This window comes from Sturnus vulgaris, chromosome 2, assembly GCF_052056855.1.
Source record: "Sturnus vulgaris isolate bStuVul1 chromosome 2, bStuVul1.hap1, whole genome shotgun sequence".
Lineage (NCBI taxonomy): Eukaryota > Metazoa > Chordata > Aves > Passeriformes > Sturnidae > Sturnus > Sturnus vulgaris.
In genome coordinates this window covers 557,447-573,818 of record NC_142244.1, presented here as the reverse complement: position 1 = coordinate 573,818, position 16,372 = coordinate 557,447, and the positions used below count along the sequence as shown (strand labels likewise).

The 16,372-nt window shown below is 35.5% G+C and overlaps 1 protein-coding gene across 26 annotated transcripts in view; it reads left to right on the top strand.

Moving 5' to 3' along the window:
• Nucleotides 1-16,372, top strand: part of ABI3BP (ABI family member 3 binding protein) — a 131,821-nt gene that overhangs the window by 41,563 nt on the left and 73,886 nt on the right. For 24 of the 26 annotated variants that reach the window (XM_088156069.1, XM_088156029.1, XM_088156028.1 and 21 more), the window contains exons 6-13: nt 1,031-1,092; nt 6,012-6,063; nt 6,416-6,478; nt 7,511-7,606; nt 7,931-8,008; nt 10,888-10,968; nt 14,942-15,007; nt 15,498-15,572. In XM_088156069.1, coding sequence (XP_088012195.1) covers nt 1,031-1,092; nt 6,012-6,063; nt 6,416-6,478; nt 7,511-7,606; nt 7,931-8,008; nt 10,888-10,968; nt 14,942-15,007; nt 15,498-15,572 — 573 coding nt within the window. The remainder of the gene's footprint in view (nt 1-1,030; nt 1,093-6,011; nt 6,064-6,415; nt 6,479-7,510; nt 7,607-7,930; nt 8,009-10,887; nt 10,969-14,941; nt 15,008-15,497; nt 15,573-16,372) is intronic. The other 2 variants (XM_088155976.1, XM_088156063.1) reach the window with 2 other exon arrangements.

Below are 16,372 nucleotides of genomic sequence, written 5' to 3'. Positions count from 1 at the left end.
TGTTTCAACTCAAGCTCTTCTCATATAGGAGAAGCATCTCAGTCTAAACCAAATATCCTTCACTGTAAATGTTCTTTTTCCCACTGAAGAATATGTCAATTAGTAGAAACTGAAAGTTCTTTTATATGTTTCTGGATCTGTTGAATCCACAGGCCAAATTTTTGTTATATACTAAATATGTTGGGAGGGGTTGGGAGGAGAATCTGGTTTTAATTCATGATTCGAGAACACATGAAAGGCATGGCAAAAGTTCAGCATTTATTTAACTGATTTTTTCAGAAGAGATGAAAGTAGCTTATTTCAGACCATCTTACCATGATTTTCTCATGAAGTCAGTGTGAAACTTCTGTCAGTTTTCCCTTGAATTTAGGCAATAGTAAGTCCTGATCTTTAGAAGTATCAAGCACTTCAAAAGACTTTTTTCCAACTTAAATGTATCTCAATTGCTATTTCTTTAGAGTTGAAATTTTGTTTTCTGCTTCTCATCTGTTTTGGATGGAATTTGAAAAAATATAATAACATGTAGCATGACTCTTGTTTGCACACCTATTGTTGCAAAGGCAGCAGAAAAGTGTAAAGGTTTATAAAGTATAAAGGTGGAAGATACAGAGAAAGTTTGAAGCATCATGCTAGAACAGAATAGGTGCTGAACAGAACTGTTTCTTGGCAAGCTCAACAGCTGCATCACAAGGAACTTCCAATACTTAGAAACTAAGTGGAAAACCTCAGAGAAAAAAATTCAGAATTTAAATCCGGGTGTTTGTTTATGCACTGAGATAAAACCATAAACAGAACAAGAATACATTTCATTTCCTTGCTGTCAAAATGTGAAGAGAAGGCCTTGCAGATGTATTAATGGATCTGGAGACACAGGACAAAAAAAAATTTCCATGATGTGTTTTTATACAGGCTTATATAAGTCTCCTAACTTTCCTAGCTGACAAAAAAGGTGAATAAACTTGATTTGCTTTGCTTTGGACAAAACAAAAAAATTAATTATATGTATTTATTTATCTTTCTGTCAAAACAGGTAAAAGAGTAAATGGACAACTCCAGAATATGTACAAGTTGGTACCCAATTCCCAAACACAGGTATGCAAAACAGTATCGTTTTTTACCTGATTCTTGTTTCATAGGATCAAAATTTTTAGTCTCTGTTAGTCTTCAGTGAGAAAGAATTATCAAGGCCACAAACTGCCAATATAAAAAACAACCTGTTAAATCCACTGTATGGAAAATGTTTAAATGTGTTGATGGGCAAAATAATTGAGAACTGTAACTGAGATGATTACATACACTTACTCCAACCTCTCAAAGATGAATCTGATGGTTTCCATGTATAGATTCCAAACTTAAAAGTCTCTTATTCTTTTGTAGTAGTCAGGTTTTTAACCTGTGATATTTGTTGTGATCAGTTAACTTTGGATAACTTGATGATGTGATTTTATAGAGTAATTTTGTATATACTCAGGTCTTCTAAATTAGTCATCCCACTGAATTCACTGATAGCTCCCATATGTGAAGCAAGTGTTTGCAGAACCAGAGGAAGCTGGAAAGGGAAATTTAATCTGGTTTCCTAGGCTTTCCATTAAATCCTTTTATGTGGCATGGTAGAATTTTTACCAGTTCATTTTAGAAAATGATGATTTTTATAAATAAATGAAGATTTTTTTTTTCCCTCACCAGACCTTTTCCATAAACATTCTCAAACAAGTATGGATGGATTTCATTTGTTTTTGGATTCATGTAGCCAGATGCTTTCTTCTCCCAAGAGCTGAAGCACAAATGAATGCTTTCTAGATTGAACCAGCTAGTGGGTTTTAATACAATGAAAAATAGTCATTTTAGTCATAACTTCTGAGCCTTACCAGGTCTACTATGAGATTAAATTGGTTTCTTTATATTTCCTTTCCTTGATTATTCATCAAAGTGCAAGTTTCAGCATCTAATCTTCTGGAGGTTTTTTTTGTTCTGCTTCTTTTTAGGTTCTTAACCCTGTGACAGGCTATGGGATAACTTTCAAAGAAAAGGTGTAGAAATCCTTCTTACTTTAGAGATTTTAGAGGGTTAACTCATAAGTGTTAATTATTACAAGAGAATAACCCATTCTTCACAATTCTCTTCTGTCTCAGATTTTCCAAATGTTTTCATAGTAGGAAATGATAATGTATGGTTTCCCATTGTTTGTTTTTCATATTTCAGAATATTATAAATGGTCTGCAATTATCAGACTTAGAATTCCTTCAGGAATCAAACCATGATTCATTAAACATATTTTCTTCTAGGAATAGAATATGCACAGAATCATAGTATCAATGAGGTTAGAAAAGATCTTTAAGTTCCTGAAGTCCAACTGCTTACCCACCACCATTACCATGTTTACTATTAAACCATGTCCTTAAGTACTGTATCCATATATTTTTTAACACTTCCAGGCATGATGACTCCATCATTTCCCTGGCCAGTCATTTCCAATGCTTGACAGCCCTTTCTGTGAAAATGAATTTTCCTAATATCTGATCTAAACCTCCCCAGTGCAACTTGAGGCCATGTCCATTCATTTAGGGCAGAAATACTTCAATTATTGCTTTACATACAGAGTTAGATCAGTATAATGCTTACATTATTGGAAATACGCTTACGTCTTGTGTCCATGAGAAAATGTCTTATTTGTGAGTGATATGAATCCAGTTGGTTAGATATTCAGGAGGGTGCTCATCTCTTATGTTGATGAAGTCAACTTCACTATTCTTCCCTTTGGTCCCATGAGTGTCTTTAGAGTTGCACAGCCCAAAACCAGGTAATTCATTCTGGGATATGGAGTACAGGCTGGGTTCCTTTGCTTCTCTTAGCAAACCCTGTGTGCCAGAGCCCTGACTGCTCTGCTGCTTCTGTGCAAGTACGGTTTCTATTTACATGGGAGAAGTCCTGAGAAAGTGAGCTGAAACAGTTCTCCAAATATTTGCACAGCTCAAGTATGAAAGGAGGACTAGAGCCAACATCGAGTCTTTTTTGTGATCTTTACAGGGCTCAGCTCCAGAGCAGTACTGTTTTATCACCCTCCACAGAAATATCACAAAAACATACCATAGATTATTCTAAAAATTCTTTTATAATTCTTGCTTTAGTGGTGCAAAAAGGCAAAAAGCAGATAGTTTACATTGCTCCTTCAGTTTCATAGCACTAGGTGGGGTATATTTCAGTGGATCAGATCATTGATGCAAAGCCAGAATGAGTGTTAGGCCAAATTTATTTGTTTGTGCTTTATTTTACTCCAAAGACACAACTGACTCATATCAACATGGTCCTAACTCCTCTCTGTAAGGACATTTTTAAAGGCTGTTTATTAAAACAGCGTTACCAACCCATCTAGTCATCCTGCCTGTTCAACATCAGTCACATATCATCTTGTGTTTCTTTTGGCAGTTTCATCCTTTAAGTTTGTCTAAGCTCCTGGGGCTATGTGAGCAGCAACTAATGAGAGAGTGGAAGAAAAGGACTGCTCTAGAAATGGTCATTCTTCTTCCCTTCATAAACAATGGGTAGCGGCAGGGCAGAGAAAATGCAGTAGAAATTTATTGCCTGTTCTGTCTGGTTAAGTTCCTCTAATTTCATAATGTTGGCCTGGAAGTTGGGATCCTCCCCAGTTTTTCCAGCCAGAAAGGACTCCTAGCTTCTACCATTTGATAAACTCTAGAAGGAAACATTCCTGCTCTTCCAAACCTTATTTAGTCCAGACTGACCATGATCCTTTCTTGAGGAGTCTCTTATGTGCATGCCAGTTAGTTTTGGCTTTTTGAAGTATCAGAATACAACACAGAAAGAAAGAACCATACTTTAAGTGTCTCTTCAAGTAATGTTGCCACTTACTGTTTCACAGGACGTTTGAGATTTGCAGTCCTGTAAGAATATGCTGTATGTATATAGTAAGAAGTGAGATGCCTCACCTCTGGTATAATTTACATCTCTAATTTTCCTCTGAAAATAAGGAATACCTTATTTGCCGTCTTCTTTCATGATGGCAACAGTTGTTTTAATAACTAATATTCGTAGTACCTGTATACTTTATATTCCCTGTCTGAAAAACATGGTTGATAGTGCCATTCCTACAGATGATGGGCTGATGTTTCCAAAATAGTTTGTATAAGTAGTAAATATTACTAGACCTAGGAATATCTAAATTAGTCATTTGTGGAAACTGAGAAGAAAGCTTTGACAACATGGGTAGATTTTAAACAGTTACAGATTTTTGCAGGTGAGCAGTCTAATTATAGCAGCTGAGGAACCTGGATTTCATGTTAATTATTCATTCCTGACTGAAAATCTACATTTTAATGTATTTAAATGTATTTGGAATTTTTATATTGCTATCATTGTAGCCATCCATTATTATTCAACAAAGAAAGAATGGTCTCATCAGTATAAGAACTGTTTACTAGTAAAAACGCTGATAGCAATTATGAATAAAAGTTCTACAGTAGAGGTTACATAAGTGCTCACTACAATTTCAGAGCTGTTTATTTGATTGTAAGGCTTCTGATGAAAATACAGTAAAATGAACACCTTCTTCTAACAAATGCATTCCATCCCATTTGCTAGTCACATGAATAGGAGGGCTACTTCAAAAGCAGATCATCTGCAACACGAGTTTTTCACTAGAAAACGAAATGGAAGTGTAAAAAAGGAAAAATAAAGAAGGAAGATTATTTCTATCCTCGTATAATGACAATGATTGACATCTCCACTTAATTTAAGACCACGTTCACACAAATGCAAAACTGTAATTAGGTAGCAGACAGTAATGGCTTTCATAGAATAAGTTGCCTCCATCCATTTCCCCAAGGAAAGGTCCATCTTACTTATGGAGATTGGCCTTCTTCCAGCTTCTTAAACTTTGGTATGTGTTTAATGTCTACCCAACCATTGTTTTTAAAGCTTTTCAAAAGTATTTAGAATAGAACAAAAATGGCTATTCTTAGGTAAATGATTAGCACTTTGTCATCAAATGCTGACTTTTCATGCAAGTGTTCTTTCACATGAAGTAGACCAAATGTCATAAAGTGCAAAATTAACATTATCTGATTCTGATTTGAGCAGAATGTATTTAGCATGAAAGATGATTGTCGGAGTTATTTTTTTTCTTGTGACTCAAATATAACTTTAAAAATCTCCTTTAATGTATTTAGCATTTTTATGTTGTTAGCATTACAGTCGACCTTCTCTCATCACTTGAGTGTATTATTAAGCTTTCAGAATTTGTTCATAATTCTTATCTTCATTATCAGCTGTTTCCTTTTAATAACGGTGGGTTCCATTCATGTATTCCTTTTTTGTGTGTGTGTGTTATCAATATAATTGGATAGTCAGATTTAGGCAAGATGTAATCTGGGTCAAAGAGAAATGGACAGCATAAAAGTCCAAGCATTTAGCATAAAATGTAAGAATCATGTGGGTGGCTGACCAGTTGTGCTTTGGAAACAATTCCACTAAATAAAATTATTCTGAGCCAATCTACTTTAATCAGGCTATGCACCCAAGAGTGCTGATGGTTTACAAATGTGCACGTGGTTCTGGAATAGTCTGTGTTCTAAATATAGTATTCCTGAGAATATATTTGTTTCCTGTGCCCAAAATGTAATTGCATATGTTTCAAATGTTTTGCTATAGTTAAATTTCAGTTTTTCTTAGCATTCTGGACTACTCCCCAGTGAGTGCTCCAGAAATACTTAAGAGAAAAAAAGAATTGGGGTTTCCTCAGCTGTCAAATACTGTGTTTTTATTAAGCAAAAACATCTGAAGCTGATAGAAGGAGATCAAAATGCAATATTACCACATTAGCCTGCGGGAAGCTGAAGCAATAGCAATAGCTCAACCATCAAGAAGCAGGACCAGAGCCATATCCAGTGTTAACTTGGGACAGACATGGGATTGGATTAGAAACCTCTATTTTTATTACTCAATTCAATTACTATTATGGAAATTATCCCAAGGCAATTTTTTCTCTTTTTTAGATTATACTGAGTGATAATAAGAAGCTGGTCCCTGTCACAATAATCAAACAAAGTAAGTTTGTGCATTTTTAAAAATTTATTCTTATACTCTGCAAGAGTAACTTGAGATTAAAATGAGTGTCAGGGCATTGGGATGTCCTGCAGCTGGCCCTATAATAACATAATCAATATCAATATCACCAAAATTGATATGCCATGGGAAAGAGGTGCACAATTATGGAAATACAGTTTGCAGTCTCTTAAACTGGATGTAAAACAGAAAAGATTAGGATGGTGTCCTCATCTGCAAATATTGAGGAAAGGTTTTTAGAATGCTGACGTTTGTTTCAGGTGTGGTTTTGTTTCTTATTCCGTTGGGGTTTTTTTGAAAATTAGCTTCTAATATCCCTGTGTTGTCTCCACAGTTATTCAAAATCGGACGCAGTCAAAAGCACCAGATAGTTCTTCTCTCCCAGGAGCAATATTAGGTGACTAGAAGTTACTTTTATTCTTTCTCTTAACCCCTGATTGAAACTTAGAATTGTGCAAATGCTTTTAATTTTCTTGATCTTAATAGTTTTTCTTTGCATATTAAAGGATATTTTGCAGCTGATGCAGACAATATTTGTGGTGGTACAGATGGTTCAAGAATGTGGTAGCTTAAGTGAAATAGAGTCATTTTATTGTCATTGTATTTAAAAGAAGACACTGTCACTGTTTAAGCCAAGGAGTTATTTCATACTTCAGGTGAAGTTCTATGGCAAAGATCCTGTTGAGATGAGAGATTGCTCTTACTGGGCTTTTAAGGTAGCACAAGTAACATCTACAGTCACAAACCTGATATATTAAGCTACAGAAATCTTGCAATTAGAATTTGATATTAGATCTCGGGGCATTACTGTTTTCCTCCAAGCCATTCAGTTTCATGCTTTATATTCTCATTTCACCTATAAGAATATATAATATTGGCTTAGAACATAAAACCAGGGGAAATTCTGTCATACACATTCTGTCTGCACAGTGTGGTGAACTACTGGTCTGCCCGAAATTGCCATGAAAGGTTCACTGCATCATGTACCTTGTGACCAATTTATTCCTGTATTTACTGTTCAGTCCTTTATCTATGGAAATATTTTCTATGACTGTATAACTTTGGCTTAAGTTTTCTTTGTGTGAGTTTCTGTGTATTGATGTGAGTCAAACACTCACATGCTAACCCAGCCTGGTGTTAAGCCTACTTGGCCCACCAGACAGAATCTGTCCCACTCTCTGTGATGCTGCAGTCTTCCAGGGTTGTGTGTTCCAGTGTGGAATGGTTTCCAACTCTGATAAATCATGATAGAAGGAGTGGTATAAAGGGGAAATAGCACCAAATGGGAGAGCTAATTGTGGGATAGAACAAACGCATTTCCCAGATACTCACACTAAACTCCCAGTGCTTCAGTTACTCACATATCTCAGAGAGCAGACTGTCTGCTTTCATGTTTTCTGGAATTAATGGCACTCATCTTTCTTTGTAGTGCACCTTATTGTTCCAGGTCTCAATCAAAGTCAGCAGAAACTTCCTCCTCTCCTGACAATAGATGACATACCTCAAGCATCCAGGAAAAAACTGGGTAAGCAGAAATTCTAAAAATGCTGAAAACCATTTCGCACTGTGAAAATAATAATAATAATGATAATAATTCGTAAGTCATTAAATCCTTGCTGTAAACTTTATTTTTAAAGTATCTTTTAATGAACAAAACGAAAAATACATGTGTTTAACATAGCCTGTAGTGATTGTGCAGTGGAAGTCCAATGAGGTCCTAAAGGAACTCAGCCGTCCACATTTTTCCATGTTGGCTTACTTAGTCAAACTAAAGTGGGACAGAAATAAATCTGTGGTAAAAGAGAGCAGATATATCTTTGTAATTACTCTCTAATGTCTGTTCTTTTAGCTAAGAATGAAACTGGAGTATGGCCTGCTGAATCAAAAACACCAGAAGTTCAAGAAATCTCCCCAGAGTCCCTTCCAGGTAATGAAAATTCTGTTTTTAGAAACTCTGTGGAATATCTTTGCCAAATGCATGAACTAAAATTAAACACATCTTTGTGCTGCTTTATCTACAGTTAAAATAGTAGTTGGAAAACAGGAGGATATTGGCTGAATTTGGAAGGAGCGGTAATGTGGATAAAAATCTGAATCTAATTTTGGATGAAAGTTTCAGGTGATATAATTGTTGGGTGTATAAAACTACTTAGAATTAGAACATACTTTTTGGTGTGATGGATGTCTTGAAATTGTGAAAAATGGCAAAATTAAGGTTTATGAATTTGTATGACAAGTACAGTCATATGTTTTAACATTTTCAGTCTGAGGGGGGAGGATTGGAAAGAGCTGAATTGTTCAGAGTCAAATGATGAAGATTAACTTTTCACCCACTTTATTGACCCACATTTCAGAATTGTTTAAGAAGGCATATGCCTATCTTCATTTTCTGTAGTCCAGCTCTAATCCTCTGAGTCTGAAGTCTTGGTTCTGCTGTCACGAGAGACAATTGCTGGCTTCTGCCAACTTCTTTGCTGAAAGGAAGAAGTGATGCTTGAACAGTGGCAAGAATTTAAAATCAAAAAGGTTTTTGAGGAAACAATGACCAAAGGTTTGCTTTGGTTTGGTTTAGACATATTATGTGATCTTGCTGGCATTACTCTCTCCTATCTATCAAATCTTTCCTATCTGAATGAGGTAGTGTAGCATGTGGTTTCTTTGACATCACACAATTCAGGCAGATACTGCCCTTGAATATGATTGTGTTTATTTTATTCCTTAAGCATATAAAAAATGCTGTGCTTAACTGCATCATACCATCTTAGTCTTAAAAACCCCCCCCAGAATAAAAAACCCTCAAAAGAAATATATAGGGAATTAAAAAGGTGTAAAGAAATGCAGCAATATCGTGTAATCATTGACAACAATCTTTCAGACTAACTGATCCATAATTTTTTTCTTCTGTGAAAATGTTAGAACTTTATTTTCTACTCAATAGATAAGTATATTTGTCAAATTCTACTTTAAACCATCCCTTCCTTTCTGCAAAACCTTCATATGGCTGTTTCTTTTCTATTCATCCTAAATATTAAGAGGGAAAAAAAGATGGCTCTTGACAAGAATTTATTATCAAAGAATGCATTGAAAATGTGTGGATCCTTTTTAGAAAGCTGCAAGGAGTATTTTTAGGTTGTTTGATTGGTTTGTTTTCTTACAGTTTGTCATCTTTTGTGTAATTAAATTTTTTAATATTTTACTAGATTTACTTTGTTTAAGTAACTGCTGTTTTAAGAACAGGCAATCTGGAAGTATATCTTCTAGAACATTGCCATTTTTTGTGAAAGTGAGAACTGAATACGTTTATATGGTTGGTTCTCCATCAGAATCCATGTCTTCAAATCCCAGCCCTCAAGCTTGCATTCATCTTATCAAAATGTGTCATTCCTCGTTGATGGAATGTATTGGTCAGTCAGCTAAAGAGTGTGAAATGTGGCAGCTGGGGAGGAGGGTATTTATGTACAAGCATGTAGAATTTCTAACCACAAACATTGTCATGTCTAGACAGGGCACAGAATTGTATGTTTATGAAGTTGGATAGCGTTTCATTATACTGGTAATAAATGGCAATTACTGTCATTCCTTGTAACAATTTAGTAACGTTTTGTTGCAACTAAACACATCCATATTGCTCTCACACCAGTAGCTGCTTACTGAAATATTTGGAATAATTTTCATCTTCCATTTCAAGCTTGTTGATCTTAGCACCAGTGCCTCATGTTAAAGTAAGCGTATATCACACTTCATTATGATTACAGTATTTCAATTAAAGAGGAAAAAAACAAAAGGAAGTCAGGAAATAGGGAAGTGAAAGTGAATCCTTTAAAAGAAAAGTGTTCTTCAAGTGTAGTTCTGTCTTGCCATGAAATATGGAGAAATAACTTGTCTGGCTAAATGCTTACGTGTTCTTTTATGAGTAACTTAGTTGAGAGATCTGAGCACCAACCCTTTGCAAGGCTTGCATTTAGGAGCCAGTTTAGTATATAGACATAATTAATTGAGTTTAGCAATAGGATCTACTTCATTCTATCTCATCCAGACGTTACTGTTTGAAAAATCATACTGGATTCTTTGAGTAAGGCATAATAATTATTTGCTGTGGAAAATTTAAGGGCTGGTGCCAGACTGGCAGCAGAGCAGTGATTTAGAAGGAGCTCTGTGCTGTAGCAGCTGTTGTGTCATCAGCCATGCTAGAAGGGAAGGAGGGAGCTCTTGTATTCCACTGGCTCTTTATCAAAGGGTGTGTTCTGTGATGTGACACAGTTTAGGAACTTTTTCTCGAGTATTTGTCCACCAGGCATCCCATCATTTTCTTAATTTCAATCTTCCCCTCCCTTGGCATGCATTTCCATGGAAAGACTTGTTAGTAAGCTCTTTCATTCTTTGTTTTTGCCAGGCTTGTTACAATATTTTCCACTCAGGACTACTTTATTCTTAACACAACAGCACAAATCCCTAGTGCTTTCCTCAATCTTTGAATTGTTGTCTAATATACCTCAAACTACTGCTACAATTGTATTCCTCTGCTAAATGTGTCTTCCTATTAACTTCACAGGGAAGTTAAAGTTGCTGTTCATGACTTATATTTTCTTTTGTTTATATATAACTGCAGCAAAATGAATCCAAAAAATCATATATATTTCACATCTGAAAACAAAAGCAAATATTAATCATAATGGAATTGAGCTGATGTAGAAACTATTCTAATCATGTGACAGGAAATGGTGATAAGAAAAGCATCAGGCTTTGGGCAGTAGATCAAGAAAAGTTCAGAGGGATTTTTAATTACATTAAGCTTCTTTCTTCTAGCTCAAGCTGAGAAAACACGTGCACCTGAAGATTTTAAATCAACACCTAAACCCAAATTGGTGCAAACTCAAAACATACTGGGTAACTAATTTTGCTGCTTTTTACATTCTTTCTGCATTAAATGCTTTTTTACCTCCAGGAGAACTTTTCTACTACTTGCTGCATCCTCTTGGATGTTGGCTCCAAAGAAGTGCTGATTAAAATATTTTGGTTTCTTTTGTGGTTCCAGTGACAATGCTGGAATGAATTGTAAAGCAGGATGCATCTAGCTCTGGCTGAACTGTGGCTTTCACAGATTTGACTGCATGATTCTATTTGATTTTTCAAATTAATGTTTCTGTCTATGTGATCTGCATATTTGACATAACATAAAATTTCCATCTGTAAAATTGACCTCAGTGATAGATTTGAAATAATTACCTCCTTGATTTTCTTCTGATTACAGGTTCATTTAGTTAACACTAACAGCAATAAATAAGAACCATTTTATATTGCATGTGATGGGATATAATTGTATTTACCTTGAAGGAAAGAGAAGCTCTACTGATTCTTTTCATTTTTTGTCTCAGTGTTGTATGGCTAATTTTGTGATTTGGTGTAACACCTATTTATTTCTGCTAGTCAGAATTCTAAATTCTCTAATGTTGATTCTATTGCTTGTACTTTCTACCCTGAGCCATGTAAAATTATGAAGACAAATCTAAACTTGAGGCTGTATTTAATACTATGTTTTTTTAAAACTTTGCTTAGTTTTTTCTAAAGCACAGCTGGACTGCATTCAGGAGGATGTATGACAAAAGGAAGGACCAGGAATCTTTGCAGGACTAAAATGCAGATCTTCCCATGAAGAGAACTGCTAATGCTTCTCAATAAATGCATTTTACGCAATCTCTTTGATTCATGTTAAGTTCTTACACTTTTCCACTCTTTGCTTCTTTCATTTAAATTTGTCAGAAGACTTCCAGAATTTACTGATGTGAAACCATCAGTCAATCTAATTTCATTTTAACTTTAATCACTTTTTTTAACCATACTCAACTTTCCTTGGTTTTGCTATGTTTTAAAGGTTAAAGTACGAAAACTAATCAAGATGGATCATTGATTAATTTTAAATTAGAGGCTCGTAGTTACTGATAGATGTTCATTGTCAAATTCCCATGATTGATAGATCTTTGTTTGCCAGTTAGGGTAAAAAAGACTTCCTTCATATTCCACATACCTTTTAAAGTGACAATTTATGTGAGTTTTTCTCTAGGTTGGAACTACTTTGTCTTTGTTATTAAATATCATTGTTTTCAGGAGTGAGTGGTCCATAAGCCGAATAGAAGTAAAGTTTTGGTTATTTTTTTCTATCATACCTTCTAATGAAATACAACTACTTCCTTCTGGATCCAGAATCCCTGATGCTCCAAAAAGTCCATTGACAGAACTTGGTAATTACTTTCTTTGTAAATATGAGTAAACTTTAGTGAAAAATTATCTTCACAAAGCTTGCTCCAATAAGAGAGGCAATGTAATTAAAACAGTAACACAAAAACTTCATATATTGTACCCTTTTTGTGGTGCTTTGTACAGCCTTTCATTGCATAACTGGGCCCTAAGCTCAGTGCTTTGATGCTTGTGTTGGTGATGAGTGGGGGTATTTCAGCAAGTTATGAGCATCTGGAATCCTGTGCTGGAAAGAACATGATGTTTGTGTGGATGTTTTCCTTCCTCCTCCCTTCTTTCTTACTTTCTTCTTCTGGGAGACATCTCAGATGTGAGCTCACCACATAGGGGATCATTTGTGTGTGGTAGATATTATTTCTGTGTTCTTGTTGTTACCCTAAACTAATTTTTGTCCAGTTCCAAGTGTGTGGAGTTTACAGCTGACGTTGCTGACCTGTTTGTGGCAGGAGGTGTCCAGTGCCAGCCCTAGTCCCATATCTCACCATCTCGTGCCTCTGCTCCTCTCCATTGTACCCTGTGTCTCCCTTTCTCAACATCTCTGATTTCATAACAGGCCTGCATTTTCTCTGTTTGTGTTAGTCAAAAATAGCTCATTCTGCCAAAACTATTGCTTGTTGCTGCTTTCTGTATTAACAACTATTACACTAGTTACTTGGAGGGCCCTTGAATCAGATTAATTTATATTTCGTTAAGCATTAGTCAAGAAGTTATCATAGAATAGTGCTGGCTTATTAGGACGGCAAATTTTGCTTAATGTAGTCTGCAAATTTTAAAACAATTTCCAGGAATGCCTCTTATTTCTTGAAATGCATATTTGAATCAGATTCTCAAGAACATGAAAATAATCTTCACAATTTGATTAATTCTTAATTTGATAGATTTTTTTTACAGCTCTTTTCCAGATGTGTTAGAGGGGATCAGGAGAGATATTTGTTTTCACTTGTTGTAGTGGAAGACATTTGCTTAAATTCAATTAGAAGTATCACTGGAAAGAGAGAGACATGATGATATAGGAACATCTTTGCTATAAATGTAGCAGAAAACTGAAAATTATTAGGGATGTAAAGTATTTTTTCTTTCTGTAAAAAAAAAAAAGGGAATAATAATCTAATCCTATGTTTGTCTCAGCAGTAAAGGTGGAATAATAGCAACACTTGAGGAAAAAATAAGGGTTTCATTCAAGTATTTATTATAGTTTTGTTCTCACGTCCTCTATTCCCTTTGAATAGTTTGACTTGGCAAAAGTGGGATTTCATTATGTGAGACTAGGCCCAGCCATTGGGTCAGAGGGAGCATCTGTGCTCTCCATGAAGTCACTGTTGAAGTCAAAGATATTCAGTGGGAGTCAGGGCATGGTTATACGGACGAGATTTCTCTGCACTGTGCCTCTTCATGCCTTGCATCACTTGCTGCCATAAAACCAGCAAAGAAAGCAAAATTTAATTTATGAAGTTCAACTGCATCTGACCTGTATTCTGCCCTAGTTCCCCTGAAGAATTTTTTCTTTATTTTTCTATCTTGACTGTGCTAGAGGGAGATCTCTCCTTTGTTTTGTAAACTTCCTGTGTGGTCAGTATATTTTGAATTCAAATGTTTCTGTAGAGATAGCTTTGTGAACATGCCTTCAGTGTTCCAATGACTTTGGGAGATCTCTTGTAGTTCTTACTGGATGTAAATGGATCAATGAAAGCTTTTTCCAAAAGCTGTAAATCATATGGCTTTTGTTGGTGATGTTTTCTTCTCTATAAATATAGAATAGAATAGAATTTGCAAGGGACCTGCAATGTTCATCTGTTCCAGCTGCTGAGTCCAACTATATCATGATAATAACCTGGGATCCAAATTGTTAAGGTGGTAAGGTGGATGGAAAATAAATGGGAAAGCAGATCCAATGTATAAAAAAAAAGCTGTTCACTTTTACATATATTCATATTTCCTGTTCTAGAAATTAACCCTACACCGAATTATTTGAATGGGGGTTTTAACAGAAGGAAAAATACTTACTGACCAGTTGAGTCAGTAAAAAATACTTACACACAGTTGAGTAGGATCAGTAACACTTCAGTAGTGCAAAATCTGCATGTGGTGGAAGCTTTTTCATGATGGCTTTTGGGTAAGAGTGTCCAATTCCATCCTGGCTCCATTTTTATTATAGCACAATTCAGGTTATCCATACTTCAAAGTGAGGAAACCAGAAGGTCTTTGTAATAATTCTTATTACAGATAACAGATAGTAGGTGTCGTTTACTAACTTCAAGAATTATTTCACTGATTTTATTTTTCTACTCTTCTCTTATATTTTACTATTACAACTTCTTTAAAAATAGTTATACATATTGCAGTAGTGACTAGAGACCTGCAAGTGGTGTGAATATCAAATATTGGGTTGTAGCTGCCTTGCTGTGAATGAAGTCCTCTTAAGTAATAAGGATTCAGGTTGATTAGATAGGGTACACAAAATATGGATGGGGTAGAAATTAATGGAACTAAGACACCTTCAAACAAAAAAAACCCCTTGTTTGTTACAGTTGAAATTAGATTTTATATCACTTGCCAGAAGAATCTGGCTTGGAATGATAAAATTTTGTTTCATGTTTTCTCTTAGCTACTCAGAGTCCAGCCTTGAAATCCTTATCTCTACCTTCTGCAGAAACGAGAGAGATGGAAATGGGTAATTAGCAGATTAGTTCCATGATATTTTTTTTTCCCATTATCTTTGCATCATGTAGATCTGCAAATGTTAATCTTGGCTATCAACGTTCACACAGAGCTGCTTATTCACCATTTTTGTGTCTATGTAACCGCCTGAAAAATGTATTTGTTGTCAGCTTAAAAACTGCCTAAAGACAGCATTGTCATATCTTGTCATCTTATTTCTTTCGGTATAGCTGAAGCTCTTACCCAGAAAATTTAATAAGAGAGAATTCCCTGCTGGTAAGAGTTCTTTCAAGCATGTGGCACTTGGTTTTCAAAGCCAGAAACCTGTTTTTCCAGCCATCCCTTCTCCTTGTCATGGCTGTTGTCTCACATCTCACTTGAGGCCATCATGCTCAGCTTTGCATTAGCATCATCTGGAAGTGCACCACCTTCACTCAGCTTTTTGATGCTAATCCACCAAGTCGCAGCTCTTTCAGCATTTTAAGCTTAGATTCTTTTTTCAGCTTTTGAGGAAAAAGAGACTGTTTCTTCAGGATCTAAACCGCCTGGTACCATGGAAGTGCAACCAACCCGATCTGGTAATGGTTTCTCATGAGGTTAATCCTCCTGACAGTTGGGAATTTTTGGAGGAGACATAGAGCCCCTCATGAAATAGTTTGTTCAGTTTGACATAAATGATGTTGTTACAGAAGGTTTCTTGTCACTTCAAAACAATACAGCATTATTTTTGCTTTTATTTTCTATCTTCACACGACTTTCTTCATGTTATTTCTATTCCCCAGACTTTTACATCTTCAGAAATGCCAGACACTGGTAAATTATAACACTATTCTTTCAGAAGCATGCCCTTTTGATTGGTTGATGATGAAAAGTTCATTGCTGCTTCCATGTTGATGATTTCAGACAGCTTTTGCATACTGCTTGCCTTGGGTGTTGCCCTACATCTTATTTTTTCAACTCCTGTATCAGCATCCTCATTCCTGTGATCAGGCAGAGCACAATTTTAAAGAAAGTCTGCAACTGGCTTGCAGAATAATGCAGCATTGATCAAAGAGGTGTGTCAGGGAAACGATTTAAATTTTGCAAGGCTTAATGCTCTTCCAGTCAAGTAAAATACCATGCTTTTTGGTGATAAGATTTTTTTGTTTCTTTCATCCTGTCAATTTTTCACATACAGTTTGCTGTGATTTTTTTCCTATGTATTGTCTTAAAATAAGTAAGTCAACACAACTAACCTTTCCAAACCTTTCCAACTAAGCTATACTTTGAGTCTTTGGGAATAGACTGTTTTTCCTGTTGCCTTAGGTAGGTGAGGATGTCCAAGTTAAGATCTTCAGCTAAGTAATTACAGATGGTATTTAAAATAGACAAAAGAGGT